This window comes from Onychomys torridus, chromosome 14 (genome assembly GCF_903995425.1).
Source record: "Onychomys torridus chromosome 14, mOncTor1.1, whole genome shotgun sequence".
Taxonomy (NCBI): Eukaryota; Metazoa; Chordata; class Mammalia; order Rodentia; family Cricetidae; genus Onychomys; species Onychomys torridus.
The window spans coordinates 52,250,371-52,266,506 of NC_050456.1; the positions used below are offsets into that span (position 1 = coordinate 52,250,371).

General features: G+C 37.3%; 1 protein-coding gene across 4 annotated transcripts in view; it reads left to right on the plus strand.

Moving 5' to 3' along the window:
• Rbm25 (RNA binding motif protein 25) overlaps nt 1-16,136 on the plus strand; it is a 43,066-nt gene that overhangs the window by 12,134 nt on the left and 14,796 nt on the right. For all 4 annotated transcript variants that reach the window (XM_036205673.1, XM_036205676.1, XM_036205674.1 and 1 more), the window contains 6 exons: nt 871-1,038; nt 2,683-2,740; nt 5,037-5,197; nt 12,248-12,433; nt 13,366-13,419; nt 13,638-13,721. In XM_036205673.1, coding sequence (XP_036061566.1) covers nt 871-1,038; nt 2,683-2,740; nt 5,037-5,197; nt 12,248-12,433; nt 13,366-13,419; nt 13,638-13,721 — 711 coding nt within the window. The remainder of the gene's footprint in view (nt 1-870; nt 1,039-2,682; nt 2,741-5,036; nt 5,198-12,247; nt 12,434-13,365; nt 13,420-13,637; nt 13,722-16,136) is intronic.

The following is a 16,136-nucleotide window of genomic DNA, read 5'->3' on the forward strand; positions in this document are numbered from 1 at the left end:
TGGGGAGCCACATGCCTCTTGTCTCCTTGGTGTGTACCCCCATACTTGGCCTACTTGGTTTTTTTGAGAAGTCTCCAAATGACACTTCCTTTGTGTGATAGAATAGGGAAAGGGGGAATTGGGGTTTGGAGGGACTCCACCAGTTCCCAGTTTACTCTGGGCCTACTGAGTTTGTAATGAATTCATTACATTAGATTTCTGCCATTGTATGTGGGGAAATTGAGAGTTTAAAGTGAAAATAAGCTAATAACACAAGGACCTTATAAAAAGCAAAATTGTAGATAGTGTTGCAATGTTTCAGTGTTTCAATATTGTGCTACAAGATTAGCAGGGATACACAAAAACCCTGTCTAGAAAAATGGAAAAACAAACAAACAAAAAGATTGGCAGGAATAGTGAATTTGCTTTCATCTTGGTACTTAGTATAATTGTGATGAAATTTTTTTTTTTTTTTTGAGACAGGGTTTCTCTGGGTAGCTTTGCGCCTTTCCTGGAACTCCCTCTGTAGTCCAGGCTGGCCTCGAACTCACAGAGATCTGCCTGACTCTACCTCCCGAGTGCTGGGATTAAAGGCGTGTGCCACCACTGCCTGGCCCTAAATTTTTTAAAATAATCTTATGGTTTCTGTTTTAAACATAAGAATTTGTAAACATAAAAGTTTGACATTTTGTTTCCTTTCTAAAGGTAATTGACAATGGAAATTTGTGAAAAATAAGTTACTATTAATGAAACCTACTACATGCTTTAGGAGTTTTAGATTAATTATGTAGGTCCTTTAATAATATGCTATACATTTATACTTTAAAGTTGGAATTTTTAGCATAATGTCATAATTGCCAGATCAAATTTATTTATTTTTCTTTACCATAGGTCCTAGTACCTACTGTGTCCATGGTTGGAAAGCATTTGGGAGCAAGAAAGGATCATCCAGGCTTAAAATTGAAAGAAAATGATGAAAATTGTGGGCCTACTACTACAGTTTTTGTTGGCAACATTTCTGAGAAAGCCTCAGACATGCTTATACGACAGCTCTTAGCTGTAAGTTAAACTGTTTTTCTTTTTCTTTTTTTTTTTTTTTAACTTACAAATTTCAAATTTACAGAAAAAGAAAAAAGACTGTAGTTTGTTTTTGGTGACAGGCTAGCCTCAAACCTGGAAACTTCCTGCTTCTACCTCCCAGATAGTTGGAGCTAAGGCCTGTGCCCTCTTGCCTAGCTTCTCAATCATTTTTTTTTTCCCCTGACCATTTTATTATGAAAATATTTCAGGGTTGGGGATTTAGCTCAGTGGTAGAGCGCTTTGGGTTTGATCCTCAGCTCAAAAAGAAAATATGGGGTTGGGGATTTAGCTCAGTGGTAGAGCACTTGCCTAGCAAGCGCAAGGCCCTGGGTTCGATCCTCAGCTCTTAAAAAAAAAAAAAAGAAAAGAAAAGAAAAAGAAAATATTTCATATCTGAAGAAAAAAGGCACAGAATAGTAAGCATACTTGTATTCTTTGATGCACATTCATCATTGAACTTAGTATTTTTTGTTTTATTTGTTTTTTGAGCAGGATCTCACTGTGTTGTAGCTCTGGCTGTACTGGAACTTTCTGTAGACCAGGCTGGCCTCGAACTCACAGAGATCCACCTGCCTCTGCTCCCTGAGTACTGGAATTAAAGGTGTGCACCATCCCATCTTTTAAGTCACAGTTCTTTTTCTTTTTTTGGGGGGGGGGATTTGTGGGGACTAGGGATAGGATATAATTTTTTTTTTTGTTTTGTTTTGTTTTGGTTTGGTTTTTCAAGACAGGGTTTCCCTGTGTAGTAGCTTTGTGCCTTTCCTGGAACTTACTGTGTAGACCAGGCTGGCCTCAAACTCAGAGATCTGCCTGTCTCTGCCTCCCAAGTGCTGGGATTAAAGGTGTGCGCCACCACCGCCTGGCGGATATAAATTTTTTTAATGGAGACTGGGGATAAAGATTCAGTACAGGGGAAGTAGTGCGTTGTCCAAGGGGACCATGATCAGCCATATACAATCCTATAGCACGTAAAACAAGCCATAGAATAAATGAAAAAAAAAAAATACTCCCCCCCTGTTTCCTTCTGCTAGGAGTCAGCAAGGCTCCTTTTTCACTTTTCTTAAAGCTTCATGGGTTTTCTTTTGCTTTTTTGAGACAGGGTTTCTCTGTATAGTCCTGGCTGCCCTGGAACTCATTCTGTAGACCACCAGGCTGGTCTCAAACTTAAGAGATCCACCTGTCCCTGCCTCCTGAGTACTAGGATTAAAGTGTGACACCACTGCCTGCCTAAGGCTTTATGTTTTTGTTTAAGCAGTTTGTTACCATGTCTCATGTTTATTGGAGATTTATTATTTATTTATTTTTGGGGGTTGAGGATCATGCTAGGCAAGCATTGTACCGCTGAGCTAAATCCCCTTACTAATTTATTTTAACAAGTTTAGTTGTTGGCGTGATCTTGCTAAGCTGTTTTGTCCGTCCCCACCCCACCCCGATTGATGGTGGTATTATTTTGAAACTGAGTTTCACATTGTGACCCAGGCAGCCCTCAAACTTGTTCTGCCTCGACCTCCTGGATTACAGGTGTGAGTTACTTTACTCTGTGTAGCCTTTAATTGATCTTGTGATCTTGTCTTGAAGCTATTTCATTTTGTTAAGTGATAAATTCTTAAATTTCTTTTTAAGAAATGTGGTTTGGTGTTGAGCTGGAAGAGAGTACAAGGTGCCTCTGGAAAACTTCAAGGTATACATATTTCCTTATTTGTTGCCACCACTTCAGCCTATTTGCAGAAGTTCCTTTACATGTTTTACTTTAATTTTCTTACTAGGATGTATTAAAGACAATTGAGAGGGTTTTGGCTGAGATTTGGGGTTAGAATCAAAAATTGAAAGAGGAGGTGGAAGAGGAAATAATTAGATTTACTCAATAGTTCCCCCCCCCATCCCTTTTTAATATACTAAACGGAACAAACCCAGTGGTTTAGTTTTTTAAAAGATTTTATTAACTGCCTGTAAGTTTTGTTTCGGTTTTTGCTTGGGTTTAGAATTAGAGCTGGTTTCCAGCTGCCTGACAGGGGGTCCTGGGAATCTGCCTTCTTTTCTAAGTGTAGTATGTGTTCTTAATTGCTGTATTCTCTGTCCAGCTCTCCCATTAGTTTCTCACATGTCTAAGGTCCTTTTTGTCTGACCAGGCTGTCTGGTCCAGGTGGAACGGTTAGAGCTTAGGAAGAGAGCAAAGATAAGCACATGGCCTCCCATTGATTGACTGATTGAGATTTATTTATTTTTACTTTGTGTATATGAGTGTGTGCCTACATGTATGCTTTGCACCTCCTGTTTCCTGTGAGGGAGTCAGATTTCTTGGAACAGCTGTTCCAGATGATTATGAGCTGCCATGGGTGTGGTGGGAATGGAACCCTGGTCCCCTGCAATAACAAGTGCTCTTAAATGTGAAGCTATCTCTAGCTGCTTTTCTTTTTCTTTCTTCTGTATATCTAGGCATGGTTGGTTTGTTTTTCATGTCTTAATTGCTTTCCAGTTTAGTTAGAGTCTCCTGCTGAACTTGGAGCTTGTAGATGCTAACAAACTTGGTCAGGAGGATTTCCCCATGTTTGCCTCTGGAGGGCTGGGATTACTAGAGGTTGTCATGTGACTTCTGCTCTTATGTGGGTATTAGGTATCCTAACTCTGGTCCTCACACTTCTATGGCAAGTGCTTCCTGGCCACAGAGAGCATAATTTGAGTTTAAAGTGCTTTACATTCTAGACAGAAACACTGTTTTGTCCCCTGCCACTCTTCTCTTGTTGCTGTGGACGAAGTTTAATGCTTCACGTGTGCAGTCAGTCACTAGTGTCTCAAGTTATGCCTCCTAGTTTTGATTTAGAAATAGCTTTATGGGCGTGGCACGGTGGTGCACGCCTGTAGTCCCAGCACTCGGGAGGCAGAGCCAGGTGGATCTCTGAGTTCGAGGCCAGTCTGGACTACAGAGTGAGTTCCAGGAAAGGCGCAAAGGTACAGAGAGAAACCCTGTCTCGAAAAACCAACAAAAAAAACCCCACAACAAATCTTTATGGATAAATTTATCCACATATAAAATTGAGATGGTGTGACTACTCCAAGGTTATTATCACACAGCTTTAATAATTACCAGTTTGAGGTCAGTGCCCCCCTTCACTTTCTCTCTCTGTGCCTCTGTCTGTCTCTGTGTAGCCCTGGCTGTCCAGGAATTCACTCTGTAGCCTGGTCTCAAACTCAGGATCCACCTCTTCCTCCAGGTGGTGGGTCAAAGGTGTGTTCCACAGTGTCCAGCCTTTTCTCCTTCTATATTTGAGTACATATTCTGAAACATTTAAAAAATTGTTTTGCTCTTTTTTATTGGTGGGAAAAAGAAGGGCTTTAGGAAAAATACTCAAAATAGAATCATAGCACCTAAAAATACTGGCTGTTTTTTCTAGTATGTTGTCTGGTTAATATTCAAAAGCTTGGCTACTTTTCTCTAATGTCAAGTTTTAAATGTTTATTAAATTAAATCATTCAGGATATATGTGAGCTTTCTATATTAAAATTTATTGGGAATTAGAATAATTCTTTTGATAATTAAAAGCTATTCTAGTCCTCATTTGCTTCTGCCTCTTGAGTACATAGCTTTTTTCTACCATACCTAGCAACAGTCTGTATATCTTCAGTCCTTAGACTGTTTTTCTTTTAATTTCTTAAATTTTATTATTATTATTTAGCTCTTAGTAAATAATGATTTATTTGATTTTAATTTTTTTTCTTCCTTTCCATTGGTCTTTTTATTTACACATACACATACACACACACACACATACCCTTACACACCCCTCCATCCCTCCTTCCCTCCCTTCCTCCTTCCCTCCCTCTTTGGTTTCCAGATGCTGTAAGTGAAATGGTTATTAGAGGATTAAAGAACAGGATTGAAGTGAGGACTGCAGTACCATCATAAGTAATGTCTTCAATCAGTTTACTTTGCTGTGTTTTTCACTTTTCATAACATTTCACAAATTTTTGTTTGCTAGCTTTTGGATTTTGTGAGTATAAAGAGCCTGAGTCTACCCTGCGTGCTCTCAGATTATTGCATGACCTTCAGATTGGAGAGAAGAAACTACTTGTTAAAGTTGATGCAAAGACAAAGGCACAGTTGGATGAATGGAAAGCAAAGAAGAAAGCTTCCAATGGGGTATGCGATCTCTTTTCTAGTCCGGGTGTGCTAGTTCAGTGTGAATGCTTCATCTTGTAATAAATCTAACATGGGGACTCACAAGATCACTATTGTAATGTGTGCTTATGGCTTATGCAGGAGTGTATTTTTATCATTTGTAGATAAGTGTTTTATCTACCCACAGTGGGTGGATGACTGTTGGTTTGCTTGTTCCAGGTTGGGATGAAGGTAGTAAGGGAGGCTGGACAAGGTTAACTTGCCAGAGAAAACACTTGTACAGACTATTCCAATCAGAGCTAATTCATTAAGGCAGCTTTGTAAGTAAGTATAAAATATATTTCAACCTACACAATGTTTATTAGTTACCCTCTCTTTTAGACGCACACAGATTGGATTCTAAAGTGACTGAAAATAAGTCGTACTACTTAATGTATTGGGGTGACTTTATTTAGGCCATTTTTATTTTTCATTTTAATGAGGAGAAAAGAGGTTTTAGTGTCTTGTGTGATAATGTATCTATTGTCTTTTTCACAAAACAAAACAAATCTTAAGCCTGAGTATATATTGTGTCCATATTTTTCTTTTATCTTCCTTTCCACCTCCTCCCAAAAAAACAAAACCACCTTTGCTCTCATCAAACTTCCATTATTTTTCAAGATAGATCTAGTCTTCGTGTTCCCCTTTATAAGAAGCTTTGTGTTTTACATTTTTCTTTAAAGAAATTTTTTTAAAACTCAAATTTAAGCTAAGCATAAAAGGATGTAGACCTTTTGGTCTTGTGTTCTTGAAGACATTTTCATTTGTGTGACTGAATTTAGTGTTCTGTTCACTCTTTGTTTTTTTTCTTTCAGTGCTGAGGGTAGAGCCCAGGGCTCCTGTTTGACAGGCAAGCACTCTACCACTGAGCTACATCCACATCCCATGAGTGTAGCTTTAATTAGAATATTTTTATTTCATAAAAGCATGATTAAAGCCAGCTGTGATGGTGCAATCCCAGCAATTGAGAGGTGGAGGCAGTTGGGTTAGGAGTTCAAACTCATCAGTTATACAGGGAATTTGAGTCCAGTCTGGGTAACATGAGACTATCACATCAAAAAGGATTATTTTATAAGCACCTTTCCTCCCTACCTAATTCTGGTTTTCTTTGGACTTGTAGTACTTAAATAATTTCACTGACTCACTCTGCATCTATTTATGCGGTAAAATTACTGTTGCTTGTTCATCAGACCCAATCTTGGTTTGGATTTCCTTAGAGTAAAGCCTGTATTTGCATAATATTGAGGTATTGTTGCGTATCTCTTGCTTTTTGTTTTGTTTTTAGAAATTTATTTTTATGTGTGGGGGAGTGACTGCGTGTATCTATGTGTACCACTTGCATGTATTTCCCGCGGAAACCAGAAGAGGTTAACTTAAATAGTTTCCTAGAACTGGAGTTATAAACAGTTGTGAGCCACCATGTGTATGCTGGTTACTGAACTGAGAGGTCTTCAAGAGCAGCGAGTGCTTTTAACTGCTGGGTTCTCTCTCCAGCTGCTGTTTTGACCCTCTTCCCCCCAGAGGGTTTCTCTGTGGTGTTTTGGTGCCTGTCCTGGGTCTTGCTCTATAGACCACACTGGCCTCGAACTCAGATCTGCCTGGCTCTGCCTCCCGAGTGCTGGGATTAAAGGCATGAGCCACCACTACCCAGTGGTGGCTCATGCCTTTGGCTTTTCTTTGAAATAGGCTTTTATGTAGCCCAGGGTGGCTTCTTAATCTCTGTGTAGTATGACCTTGAACTCTACCTCCCCGTGTGCTGGGATATTATAGTCAGATGTTATTATGCTATTTATTAGATTTATAAAAAATTGATTGTATTATGTGTATAGTATAATTATCTGTGTAGATGTGAATGTGTACATGTGGAAGTCAGAGGACAACTCATGGAAGTGGGTACCAGGGATCAAACTGAGGTCATAAACCTTTGTGGCGGTTCCCTTCACACAGACTTTTTTGTTGTTGTAGTTGTTACTAGATGTTTTTGGTCTTTATTGCCCATTCAAGCACCTTGTTCAAATTTGGTCCATCAAGTTATAATTAACATGTCCTTTGTTTCATATAGCTATTGTGTGCTAAAACTTTCCTGGAGATACACAACACACACACACCTACGTACTCGAGATAGGAAACCCTCAACATACCAAATATGAATTCTATTGAAGTTCAAGTTGGTGAACCACTGAGTTTTTTGGTTATTTACAGGCAGCCAGTCTGGTCTGTTTTTTGTTGGTTGGTTGGTTGTTTTTGTAGCTTTTCTCCTCTGAGAGACTTCTTGCAGCTCAGCTTTGTTTATTCTGGCAGGGGAATCTGATGAGTTTCAGGGACTTCATGCAGCTATCTTCAGCTGTTAACCTTCCTGCTGAAGGAACTCTGCAGGATAGAATGTTTCAATTCGGAAAAACTTTCGCACAATAACCTTTATCATTTTTTATTGTCTTATCTTTAAATCCTGTCTTCTCATACTCTGCCCCTACACAGATGTGGTCTCTAGTATTTATTGTCTAGTCTCTCACAGCCCATCACACCCTATCTGATTGTCACATTCTGTACTCTTTTCCATATCCCTGATTTTCAGCAAAAGGGGAAATAATTTCACTAACTTTGCTCTAGGAAAATGTCTTCTAAATTAATAATGGAATGAATGAATGTTTATTTAATTTCCCTGACTCTGAGATGAAAGAAGGATCAAAAAGTAGTTTTTTTGTTTTGTTTTATTTGAGACAGGGTTTCTCTGTGTAGCTTTGCACCTTTCCTGGATCTCTCTTTGTAGCCCAGGCTGGCCCCGAACTCACAGAGATCCACCTGGCTCTGCTTCCCAAGTGCTGGGATTAAAGGTGTGCGCCACCATCGCCCGGCTCAAAAAGTAGTTTTAATGAGTCAAAGAGAAACATGAAATTGTATGGAAGGAGTGAAATATTTTTCCTGATTTTAAGAAAATGTTCCTTGTCAACTAACTTGGTTGAAAATACTTAAGTCTGTAGATTAGTTTTTTTTCCTTCCATTTTTTAAAAAAGTAGTGTTTAAGTAAAATTGTGTTTCATTCCAGATAACCAGTCTGATCTGTCTAGTCTAGTCCATGCCCTACTTGCTGCTGTCTGCTCAGTAGTAAGTCTGTAGAGATAGATAAACATGCTTGACTGTATTTGTTAACCATGCATTCAAGAATAAACTGATGGGTTATAGAGAGAGATGGCTTAAGGGTAACTAACACTGGCAACTTTTGCAGAGAACCCAGGTTTGATTCCCAGAACACACATGGCAGCTCACAAACTGCCTGTAACTCCAGTTCCAGGGAATCTGGCACCATCTTCTGGCTTCCCCTTCACAGCACCAGGCATGCAAGTGGTACACATATTTGCAGCCAAAACATCCGTATACATACATAAAAGAAGAATGAATGGGTGAGCTGGGCATGCTTGTTGAATGCCTCTAATCCTAGCATTTGGGAGAGAAAGACTGGTTGATGAGGTCAGCATGGTCTGCTTATTAAGTCAGGTCCTCCAGGACTAGTACCTATTTTAGAAAGCAAATCAAAACAAAATAATGAGAATGAACTGGTGAATGTTGGAGTAGAGATAATCTCTGGAAGCCATGTATATTACATACTGTCAGATAAAGGTGCTCCAAGTGAACATCTTCACATAATTGCTTCCAAATTCATCTTGTTCATGTTTATTGAAAGAACTGTGCATTTGTTAGGTTCCCCTCAAAGGGCTTGTTTCATTTTATAGAAGTTAATCTTGAGAATGTCTCTAGGGCCCCGGGGTGGTGTGGCTCATGCCTTTAATCCCAGCACTTGGGAGTTCTTAGGCCAGCCTGGGCTACAGAGCAAGATCCATGATAGGCTCCAAAGCTACACAGAGAAACCCTGTCTAGAAAAACTAAAAACAAAACAAACAAACAAAAAAAAATCTTAAAAAAAAAAAATTGAAAAAAAAAAAAAAAGAATGTCTCTAGAAGATTTGTTACCCTTCGTTAATATTAGTGTGCATTTTGGACTTAGGGGTAGAAGTTTAAGTTGGTAACTCAGCCAGAGCTTGGATCAGATTTGTCAACCTGTCTGTCTAATGACTTTCTAACCCAAATTCACTTCTCTTTCCATATTCTTTCAACATATTTTTGTTTTAATGGTAATTAGCAGTCTGCTAAGAGACCTTTCCTTTCCTTGCTTTCTTTCTAAAGATGTAGATTGAGAGGCAGTCGGCCATTTGAAAGGTCGAGTTGAATTAGTTCATTATCAATCCTTCATGGTTAAAATTCTGGCAAACAGCTGTATTGATCCTTAAACTTTCAGTTTGTTGGGATGGTATTTCAGAGTCTGAGTTCCTTTTATATTAGTAGGCCTTTGAATTTACATCTCCACTCCTATTCCTATGGTCAGAAACCCATAGAGAATATTCTGAGCAAAAAAAATCAGTGTAGGAAATGTCACATAGATTTTATTATTGTTTTTCTTCTTCTTTTTTTTTTTTTAAAGCTGAGGGTCGAACCCAGGGCCTTGTGGTTGCTAGGCGAGTATTCTACCACTGAGCTAAATCCCCAACCCCCTGTTTTTTTTGTTTTTTTTTATGGACTGTTTCACTGTAGCCCTGATCGGCATAGAACTCACAGAGATCCACCTGCCTCTGCCTCCCAAATGCTGGGATTAACGGCCTTCAGCACCACACATGGCCCAACAGCATGCTTTCTAATGAATATTTTGATAGGCCAAGTTTCAGGCAGTTGGATTTGGTGGCTCATAGATATAATCTCAGTATTTAGGAGGCTGAGACAGTATAGCAAGTCCCAGGCCACCTTGGGCTGCACCTTGGCGTTGTGTAACAAAGGTGTAACAAATAACCGTAACAAAACACTCCAAACATGGACTTTGAGTGTAAATGTTACCAGAGCATTCTCTCTCATATAAAACTTTCAGGAAGGCATAGTATATATCATTAAGGATTTTAGTGACAGGTGTATAAATTTGAAGACCTTATTGTCCTTATTTTACCAACTTAAAATAAGCAGTCACCACAATTAACAGTTTACTATATATTGTTGATAAATAATTTTAATAGTTTAATTACAGTCCTGTGTAAAGCATCTTGTCTTTATCTAAGATGCCAAGTAGAAAATTGGCTACAAGAAGATTGGATGAAGAGGCAGGTTTGAGAAAGTAAGAAACTCTTAATAGAATGGGTTTTATCTTTGACATAATTCCTTATATTATCTGTCATAATCTTCTATTCCTTACTGTATGTTCGTAATGTTTGTGAGCAAAATTCTGAGTTAAATATTTGTGTTTTATACTTTCTAAGTGTCAGTGTGTTCTGAATAAGAATTTGTTTAAATTAAATGTTGATTAATAGAAAGTGTATTGACTATGTATATAAATATATTTCTAATGGTAGAGACAACTTAATGGTTGTTATGAAATAACTGGTAAGTTATGATTACTTAAGTAACCACAAAGCATGAAGTTCAACTTCAGTAAAGTTGAAATGTGCTGTGACCCAGAGCCTGGCATTTAGGTAAAAGGTTATAGTTCTTCTTCTATTGACATGTTGATGGTTGAATTCAGAATGACATGTTAGACAAGTCCTGTATCACTGAGCTGTAGTCCAGGCTCCACAAGCATGTGTTTTTTTTTTTAACCTACATATGAAAGTATATATTGGTCAAGTAAAATTGCTATTTTAGAATATGTATGTATATAATTTAGTTCAGAAAAATGCCTTTGTATATGCAGTTTTTCATGCATTTTCCTTCTGTTCTTATTTTTCCCCATATTTTGAGTAAGAAGTTGAGTTGAAAGTGAGAGAAAATCAAAAACTTTTAGGTCATAGTATAAATTCTATTTTTAGTTTTAACTAAATTAACTTTATTCTGGGGGGCTTGAAAGCATGACTAAAAGCAACAAGGTGTTAGAAGATTTTTTTTGCCAGACTGATTTTCTTTTTGAGATACGGTCCCTTTATGTTAGAGAAGTTGGCCTGGTAGTTATATCCTGCCTGATTTTGTTACCACTCAGCTTTGAGTGAAGGTTAAAATCTTAACCTTTAACTTGTGGCCTTTTTACAGATTCTTCCTAACTGTTCTTTGAGGCTTTTGTGTCCAGTTGGAAGGGAAGATAAGGTCTCATGTAATCTCCACTGTGCACAAATTCCACACCCTATCTCTGTCTCCCTAATGCGGCAAATACAGGCATCAATCATCATTGGCCAATCAGAAATTTACTCTGAAATGGTTATTATTAGAGTCTAACTAATTTTTTTTTTTGAAACATTAAACAAGTCGTATGTGTATGGTTGTGATTGATTGTTTTTGTTCAGTTTTTTTGAGACAGGGTTTCTTTGTGTAGCCAGGCTGTCCTGGGACTGGATCTGTAGACAAGGCTGTCTTTTTGCCTCTGCCTCCTGAGTGCTGGGGTTAAAGGTGTGCGCACCATTCCTGGCTAGGTTTTGATTGATGTGCATGTGCGACTCAGAGAGAGAAGTAAGTAACGGCATATAGAGCATGTGGAGACAGGGTTGCACTCTGGAGCTCTGGTGTCCTGAACCTAGACACATACAAGTCTGGCTTTGAACTCACAGAGATCTACTATCCTCTACATCCTGGGTACTGGGATTAAAAGGTGTGCACCTTCATTCCTGGCCAGGTTTATGTTTTTGCTGCACCATTGGAATTGTAGCAGCTGGGCTGGTGAGGTTGCTGATAAAGAAGCTTTGCTGCTAGGCCTAACCACCCAAGTTTGATTCCTGAGACCCATGTGATGGAAGTAGAGAGCCAACGTCCAACGTGGTTCTCTTGACTTCCACATGTATGCCATAGCCCACACACATACATACACATAGAAAAAGATTTTTTTAAAAGCGATTAGACAATATGAAGAAGCAAATGTGGGGAAAGAAGCCATCATTTTAAACCTATCACCTTTCTGATGTTTACATTTTGTAGATAAAGCTATCTAGTATTTTTTCTTTGTTTAGCCTATTCATATTCTTTGGAGTAATTTTTTTTCCTTTCTCTCCAAATTTGTCTTGGTTTTTTAAGAATGCCAGACCAGAAACTGTCACTAATGATGATGAAGAAGCCTTAGATGAAGAAACAAAGAGAAGAGACCAGATGATTAAAGGGGCTATTGAAGTTTTAATACGTGAATACTCCAGTGAGCTAAATGCCCCCTCACAGGAGTCTGACTCTCACCCCAGGAAGAAAAAGAAGGAAAAGAAGGAGGACGTATGTGTCTGACAGCATAGTCTAATATTTCTAATATTTCCTCTGTGAAAAAGTACAGTGTTCCTTTAGAAACTCAGGGATTGTGACATTATAAAAATGCTGTAAAATGAATATATTGGTTATTAAGGGATAGTGAAAAGTTATCTCTTGGGTTTCAGCGGTTTTTTTTGCGGGGGGGGGCATATTTTAAGTTTTAATCTTTGGCTAGGTACAGTTGTATTACCATTTATTTTTCCTTTGGTCCTAAAAGTGGGTCTATTTGGTGTTTTGTGTGTATTGGGAATAATAGCAGAAATTTTTTCTTCCTCCATTGATTTGGAAGGAGCAAAAGAACTAATTGACAATTATAGGAAGGATAAATTATAGAAATACTTTCCTTTGGCAAGAATTATAGGCAGAGCTTTTTATATGATAGACTAATTTTATTTTGTGCATTCAAATACATATCAAATGGTGAATGTTAAGTATGTTTTTGTTCTTTATATCTTAGAGATGTAGAAACAGTCCCCCCCCCCATTTTTTGAAAACAGGTTTCTCTGTATAACAGCTCTGGCTGTCCTGTAACTTGCTTTGTAGATAAGGCTGTTGGCCTCAACTCACAGAGATCTGCCTGCCTCTGCCTCCCAAGTGCTGAGATTACAGGCATGCACCACCACCACCTCGCCAGTCCTATTACTTTTTTTTTTTCTTCATTTTTCCTATTACCCTATTACTCTTAAGACCTTTTCCCTGTCCACTCCAGTATTTGGGTTATTGGAAAGAGGATGTGTTGGATAATAGAAGGATTTAAAGATAAGGAAATAATTTTTACTATAATTTGAAATCAAGAAAATATCACAAGTAATGTATTGTTTCCAGTGTAAATATGGAGTCAGTTGAATTATAGCATAATGTGAACTGTTTTTTAAAAATCTTTGTCGGTTTCTCTGCAGATTTTTCGTAGATTTCCAGTGGCCCCATTGATCCCTTACCCACTCATCACCAAGGTTCGTTTGAAATGTAGACTTCGATTTTTTTCGTGTGTTTGTTACTAATTACCAGATTTGTGATTTTTATTATTATCATATACTTTTAATTAGATTGTACTGCCAAGTTTGTTGTTTTTACTTAGTTGTATTTGTAATATTTACACAAAATACTGAATCATGACATTTTGTGTTTATGTATATAAAAATCTATTCATTTTCTGTTTCCTTATTTTTAGGAGGATATAAATGCTATAGAAATGGAAGAAGACAAAAGAGACTTGATATCCCGAGAGATCAGCAAATTCAGAGACACACACAAGGTAGTATTCTTGTATTTTCACTTGATACCAATCTAGACTTTTTACAGAATCCAAAGCAAACAGACAAGAAAATCAACTTTACGTTAGAGTGTTATTTAATGCCTTTTATAGGCTTAGTTGTTACTGAGGTAGATACAGAAGAAGACTAAGTACCATATTTAAAAGTGGTCATTGCTTAATTTTTTTCAGTCACTGACTACAGGCATCTCACTTTAATATGAACAGAAATTAATTCATAGATTTCAACATAGACATCAAAGTCAGATTAAACTATATTTAGGGGGCAGCAGAATAACATACATATAGTTTATTTTTGTGGGCAGTTCTTTAATCTTAGGAAAACTTTTTTTTTTAAAAGAGAGCTGAGATTAAAATTTAAGATTTATATTTGTGTGGATTTAAGTTTGAGTGGGGGAGATTTTTAAAAGTAGGTCAGTGATTACCAGACTTACCAAATTATAGATGCATGGAAGAACTGTAAATTCCCATAAAGCTAATCTATTCATTGACCCCCACCATTATGATAGAGATCATATGGTGACTAATGCAAGATGAAACTCAGCTTGGAAAGTAACAAGGAATAGGATGTAAGTATGAGCTTCTGTTTTTTATTATATTTATGGATGCCCCCTCAGAAAAATATGCAAAGGGGCAACTGGCTTGGAAGTTTCTATTTGTGTCTAGTAAATCCCACTCACGAGTTTTGCCTATTTAAAGCTTCTCTCAGTGACAGTGCATTTGTGAATGTTCGCTGGTATTGGAGGTGGTGCTTTCAGATGGTGAAATGCAAAATGCATGAGTTGTATTTTGATGTTACAGGTAATAAAACAATATTGGTTCTGACTAGATTGATAGATATATAATATAACTCAGTGGTGTTAAGTGTTCATTTCCTCTGTATTGGGTCTTTCTTGTTGCTTTCAAAATCCCAAGTTGAAAATTAATGCTGATGAGTAAATACTACTGAACACTTAATGTCCAGATTCCCAACCATAGCTCACATCCAGTGCTTTTTTAGGAATTAACTGTGTCTAAAAGCACAAATGTAACTCCCAGAGTTTTTGAGAGTTAAAATGGTGGTCTGCAGATTGTCATTGTAGAATATTTCTTTGTATGTTCAGTATTCCAATTCAATGCCGAGTAAGCTTAAAAATGGTATACAGTTGTGTGTGTGGTTTACCATCCTTCTGTTTTTATTTATTTTGAACCCTGTCATGTTATTTGTAAATTATAAGGAAATGAAGTTCACACAAAAAATTTAATTCAGAAGATATTATTTCAGCATTTTACGGGTCTGCCAGGCATTTCACTGCCTTAATATTATTGTACTGAGGGGAATGCTTTGAAAAATTAAACAAAACAAAAAACCAGTTCTCTTTGGGTGGTGTTGGTTAAGGGGGGAACATTTGAATTCTTAGCAATAAAAAATGAGCTCAGTGAACCTTTGCATGTTTTGGTATGAGTTTATTAAATAACCACAGACTGTCAGGGTATCAGCGTGGCAGGGGGCGTCCATTTACAGCACGGATGAGTCTGAAGAGAGAAAAAGGTAAGATTTTTTTATTTCTTTTCTTTTTCTTTTTTTTATTAACCTCTTTCCTTCTCTCATTACTTAGTTACTTTTTAATGAACCACTACATTTCTTTCTTTAATCTTTCTTAAAATATATGCATATGCTATATATCTACTTATTGTGTACATACACATATTGCATATATAAATAACATAGCATTATTATGGACTAGATTTTCTCACTTGCTTACATAGAACAATTAAGATTTCAAAATGAGTTCTGACAGAAATTATTTTTACATCAGAGATAAGGTAGCATAGCAAACAGCTGGAGGAAAAAATTGAGGACTTGTACAAAAGAAATTAAAAATCTGTAAGTATATATTATCTCCGAAATAAATTTCATAAGTGCATGACACTGAGGTAAGTTTTATGCAGTCTAAAGTCATTTTAAATTATAAGTTTTAAATTCCGTTAGGAATGTTCAGAAATTAGGTTTCCCTGTAGTAGTTTTCTGTTTCTGACCTCTCTCTCTCTTCATGTCTCCTGTGCTCCCTTTTCTAATTTCAATGTATTCAGTATTGGCTCTGCCTGTATGCTAACTTAGTTCAGCAGCTGAATATATTGATAGCTCACACACTAGCTTTTCTTCCATAATCCTCTATCAGTTCCTTGGGCCATGAGCAAGAGAAAAAGTAACAGGTAAGACTGCTTTTTAAAGTTTTAAATGCTTTACATGACTGAGAAAAAGAAAAATGCACATTTTATTGTTGCAGTTTAAATTTCATTTCCGTGAAATTAAACGTGGAACTTCAGGGATAAATGTGTTTTGTTTACTTGATTGGGGTTTTGTTGTGTTTTCTTTCTTTCCCTTCTTAGTTTGTGTAGAAATCTGTGGTACAC